A 5,555-nucleotide genomic window follows, 5' to 3' on the forward strand; every position below is an offset into this window, starting at 1 on the left:
CACTGCTGTTGTTGAGGGTAGGAAACCATCCTTCCAGATGGCAGGGAGACTAACAACTCCAGGGGGCTGCTTTTTGATAAATCTCTTCATGCCTAATTAAGGCTCCCTCTCCAGAATGAACGGAAGAGGATGTTTACTGATGCCAGTCAGATGGGACTCCAGACATGTGTACTGCCTCATGAATGTCCTTAATGGTATCCCCAATGACACTGACAGCCTGCCCCAGCCTCTGTCTCTCACCAACACTGCCGAATGTCATCTCTTCTCATCTTTATCTCTATTCTTTGCTTCCTGTCTTCAGGGCTCTTCCCTTGGCATTCACCAGGAGCAGAGTGATCCCAGAGAGCTGAGTGGCATCCCTTCTTCTTGGGTCCCTGAGCCCTGACCTGGAGCAATGCTGTGAGACAGCAGGAAAGGAGGGGAGTGTGGAGTGGGGAGTACTGTATGCCACTCCTCATGGAAGCAGAAAACAAACAGGCTTTTGTTCTGGTGGCAGGTCATCCACAACAATGGGATGTTTCCATGGTTACCATCTAGAAGCAATATCTTAGTTGTTTGGGGCTTTATGATGGGGGTAATGTAATTTCTGTTCTTAGCAATCCAGGTGACAGGGCAATTTCCATATATAGTCCACTGAGCCATCCAGCTCCAGATCATAGTTTCTCTAGAATCATCCTAGTTGTCTGCAGCCAAAGCCCAATAGAACCACCCAACAAAGAGCACTAAAGGTCCCTTGTGGCCTTTCTCAGTCTTCCTCACCATTTCCTCAGCCACCTTTCCCTAGAACCTGGGGGATGGGAAATGGGGCTACTATGGGCTTCCAAGAACCATGCCAACAAAGACCTCAAGTTCTCCAGTCATGACAACATTTTAAAATATTTAAAAGCATTCTCCAAAACTGACCCAGAACCAGCTATGAGCGGCCATCCCTTAAGGAATTAATAGAAAATGAGGATCCAATGGCCAAAAAGTGGGAGGACTGCCATGCAACCCACATGGACCCTAGAGTGATGGGTCCAGGCAGTCATGGGGGGAGTGCAGCCCTCCATTCAGCATACTGAGGCAAGTCAAATGGGGTTGGTGCAGGAAAACGCCCTTTTGATTTGTTTCCAAGTGTCTTTATCTTCTAAAATGAGACTGTAATGGTGGAGCTGCAGGACAAAGTCAATGAAGGGATGACTGGCCCGTCAGAATCATGAGTGCTTAAGAGAAGCCGTGTGTTCCAGGGAAGACCACTCTGAGGCAAGCTGTTTTACTGCATTCTCATTCCAGTGGCCTAGGTGGGCAAGAATATAACTCACTGTAATAACAACAGCGGGACAGGTTGCTTGGCTGTATCTTGTGTTCACAAATGCCCCATCTCTGGTCAGGAGCTCTGGAAGGAGTACCAGATGATCTGAAAGCCTGCCACTCAAGAACCTAGAGGGCATGAATGAGACTTGGCTCTGGTATTTTTCCATCTGTAAAATGGGGAAGACACCTACCGACCTCCTTTATGGAGTTATTGCAAAAATGCAAATACAGGACAAGGTAGATAGAGAAATTGGGTAGAGGCAGTGGGGATGCTCAGTGGTATAAAGCAAGTGAAACGTATGCAGCTGTGAGTCTTCAGGATTCTGCTTGTCCAACATCAGATCACATCATTGCCCTGCTTAAACCCTCAGTGGCTTTCCTTCATCCTTGCAAGAAAATTCCAAGCATCTTACCATGGCTTACAAGACCTTGAGCCCTCCTCCCTCTGGCTCCCTGTTATTCTAGTGTCAGGGCCTTTGCACTTGTTGCGCCCTCTGCCCGGAAATCTGCTTCCCAGCTCCTTGCCTTCCCTCTCTGTCTCATCTTTCATGCTTCAAATTGAATGTCACCGCCTGGGGAGCCTGCTCCTTGTCTCCCTCAGCTAATTTCTTTCTATTACACGACACATTATCCTGCTAGGTGGTCTTCATAAACTAAATTATCTCATTTATTTTGTAGTTCTCAACCCCAAGGACCCTCCTAAAAGATCCCAGTGCTCAGGCCACACTCCACACAAGTTTAATCAACATCTCTGGAAGCTGATCATGGACATCTTCCTGGCTCACGGTCAGAACTGAGAAACAATGACATATCTGCTCACTAGTTTATGGTCTACCTCCACTTCTAGGATGTTCCAGGGGTACTTGTTTTCCACAGGGGCCACCTATGCCCTGGAAGGTGGAAGTGGCCCTCCTCCAAAGTAATTGTTGATGACTCTGCCTGGGGTGCTGGCAACAGGCTTGCAATGTGACCGTATCCCTGGTGCTCTCAGCAGGTACAGGCCAGCTTTGAATTTCCCAAGGATGACACTTTACCCCCTGCAGCTCCAGATAAATGTCCAGCATTTTTACCCATTAGCTGAGCTAGGGGGTGGAATTTTTCCAGTCCCCATTTGACCCGCTCAGAGAATTTCATGAGCCTTGCCTTACCCAGGAGGCTCTTTCCTGGCTTGTGCAGGCTTTAGATCTCCACCCCCTAGCCCCACCCCAAAGACCTTATGAGCTCAGCTGGACATTGGAACCACTGGAGGAGCTTTAAAACCTCCTGAAACCTAGGTCTGGCCTTCAGGGAATCTGATTCCTTGGTCTGGGGTATGGCCCGGGCATCTCCTGAAGCTCACCAGGTCACACAGAGGTGTAGCCCCAGCTGGGAACCACTGACCCAGACTCAGTTCCTGAATTTCTGTGACTGCTTCCATGGCAGTCCCTCTCAAGCCCCTGGTGTGAGGTCTTTCTTCTGCTTCTGGCTTCTGAGAGTTTCCTTTCCTGATTCCAGGCTGGGCTCTGTTTTGTCTGGTGGGTTTTTTTTGCCACTGCCGTTGTGTTAGTGGCATCCAGGTCTCTGGATTACTGCATGCTTGCAGTGGGAGGAAAGGCCTGTCTACCATGTTCTCTGCCTCCCCTTCATGCTCTGTGAGGAGAGGGGCCTTGTCTGGCATATTCACCGAGGCATTCCTGACCACTAGAACTGTGCTTGGCACAGAGTAGACACTTAATAAACTCCTGCTGCATGAACAAAAGAACAAGTGTGGATGCTTCAAAGGAAGACTTGCACCCGGCTGACCCCCAGAGTGGGGAAGGGGTCCCACCTAATAGGAAGAACACCAAGACTTCCCCAAGAGAAGAAGGAACGGCTCCCCCTTTCTCGGCGAGGCCATGTGTCTGGACCCTGTGTGAGATGCTTTCTATACTAGCCCTTGTTGGGGTGTTGCACCCATTTTACAGATCAAACAACCAAGTTTATCAGAAATTAAAAACTCATTTAAGATGCCAAAGCTCACGAGTGGATGGTTTGATGCTGAAGCCAACATTGTTAACACCATCTCAGCTCAAAAGCCCTGAAGGCCACTTAATTCTACCAACCTTCAACCATCTTGTCATAAGGTGAGCCTGCACTCAGGAGTGACAGGAAGACGGAACTCACCTTCCTATAGCCCAGACTCCTCACAGGCTCCTGCTCCACCCTGGCTCTTCCCACTGGCAAAGCAGATACAGACCCAGAGCACACCTGTATAGCAATGTCAATTGTTCAAATGCTTCCTTGCCAGGTGGTCAAGAACCACAGCTCTGAGCCCTCCCTGTGCCCCGTGCTCCAGCACTGTGGCCAAGGTCCATTCTGACTGGTCAGGGGCCCTCTGTGTTGGTAAATACTTTGCATATCACCCCTGCTCCCAGGTTCTCCAGGCAAGAAACTAGGGGCCAGGTGGCCGATTTGGGCATTTGGACCACTGGGCAGGACACCAGAGCCTCACTGCACTGGTGTTTCTGTGGCAGCTACTTTGGGTGACTGGCTTTCCTCTCTTGTTTTCCACAGACACATCCTCGACCCAAAGCAGATATTCTGTGTAGCTGATGTGTGTACAGATTGCAAATTCAATTGCGGAAGCATAGAGAGGCACCAGAAGAGGCATCTTATGAGAGTCAGCCAGGACTGGTAATGAGCAAACCATCACCTTGAATAGCCTCTGAGAGGTACACAGTGAAGGGCCAGAGGATGACAGAAACAGAAAGAGGGTCTGAGGACCAGAAAAGAGCAGGAAATGTTCACTGAGCACTAACTAGACGCTTTACATGGGCTAGATCATTTAATTCTCATAGCTACCCATTTGAGGTTGACATTATTATTATTCTCACTCTGCAGAGGAGGAAACTGAACCAAGAGGTTGATAAACTTCCCCAAGGCCAAAAAACTAGGAAATGGTTGAGCAGGAATTTAAACTCAAGCCCTCAGGTTCCAGAGTGGTGCGGGAAGCCTCTAAGCTTGACCTTGATCTGCTGCCACTGAAGCTGATGAAGGTCATAAAATGGGGATAAATAACACCAGCTTCAGAGGGGGTGACGGAGGAAGGAGCAGTCTAGTCAAAGTGCTCAGTGCAGTGGCTGACACACGGCAGACACTCAGCTAATGGAAGGTAGCTAGCTACTCGACTCAGGGTGTTGCAGAAAGACAAAGCCATGCCAACATTAAATGAGGTGCTGACATTAATTTAGGGGTGTGGTCTGTTCTATCACTATGATCCTAACTGCAGCTTTCAGGTACAGGGAGACAGAGAAATGTACCTATTTTGCTCAGGCCTAGAAACTGAGGCCTGAGATCAAGCCAAACCCACAGCATTAGACTTCGTAGGTGAGTGATCCAGCCAGTTCCCACAGTTGCTGTCCCCACACCTGGCTCAGCCGCCAGCGCCTCTCCGACCCCAGCTGTCACCCGGGTCCACCCAGTGGAAATGCTCCTAGTGCAGAACCAGTGACAGGTTCAGGCTGCATAGCTCTGGGCCCATGGCTGCTGCGGCTGCCTTTCGAATTTGCCAAGGAAGCTGAGCATCCTTCTTTGCACATACCGGGCCACTTGGCTCAGTGTCTGAGGATGAGATGGGAGGCAGCCAGGCTGCTGGGAAAATGTGGAATCACTCTCTGGCAGAGGCCAGCCTGGAAGCAAGAAGTGAAATCAACAAAGCAGAGGAAAGAGCAAACGAATGAAGAGCAGCAGTGCGAAATGGGCTGCAAAAGTGCAGGGCATGGTCCTTGAATGCTACAAGATGAGATCTGAGGATGAGATGGGAGGCAGCCAGGCTGCTGGGAAAATGTGGAATCACTCTCTGGCAGAGGCCAGCCTGGAAGCGAGAAGTGAAATCAACAAAGCAGAGGACAGAGCAAACGAATGAAGAGCGGGAGTGCGAAATGGGCTGCAAAAGTGCAGGGCATTGTCCTTGAATGCTACAAGACGCTACCAGCTCACCTAATCAGCTCCCTTGCTCCAACAGCTTGCCTTGAAATTAAGTGTTTGCATCAGGCTGGGTTACTGCAGGGAAGGGATATCAGGCCCTCCTTTGCAGCATCAGGGAAAATAGGGGACCTCAGATGGCCCAGGCCCTACCCCTGCCTCCTCAGCTTCCTGACTGAGCAGAGTGGATCCAGCCACTCGATGATCAGTAAAGTGGAAATTAAAAGCATGCCGGGCTGGGTTGCTCTTGTGATTAAACTAGATATACAGCCTTAAGTTCTTCACCCACTCAGAGCATTAGATGCTTGGCAACTCATTGC

General features: G+C 49.8%; 1 protein-coding gene across 1 annotated transcript; it reads left to right on the forward strand.

The window, feature by feature from the left end:
• The first annotated feature begins 2,548 nt into the window (after positions 1 to 2,548).
• Positions 2,549 to 4,048, forward strand: LOC746351 (uncharacterized protein C15orf32). The gene is made up of 2 exons (XM_016927466.3): positions 2,549 to 3,395; positions 3,826 to 4,048. The coding sequence occupies exons 1-2, from the start codon at positions 3,022 to 3,024 to the stop codon at positions 3,947 to 3,949; spliced, it is 498 nt and encodes a 165-aa protein (XP_016782955.1). The 5' UTR covers positions 2,549 to 3,021; the 3' UTR covers positions 3,950 to 4,048.
• The last annotated feature ends 1,507 nt before the right edge of the window (positions 4,049 to 5,555 follow it).

This window comes from Pan troglodytes, chromosome 16 (assembly GCF_028858775.2).
Source record: "Pan troglodytes isolate AG18354 chromosome 16, NHGRI_mPanTro3-v2.0_pri, whole genome shotgun sequence".
NCBI classification, from domain to species: Eukaryota; Metazoa; Chordata; class Mammalia; order Primates; family Hominidae; genus Pan; species Pan troglodytes.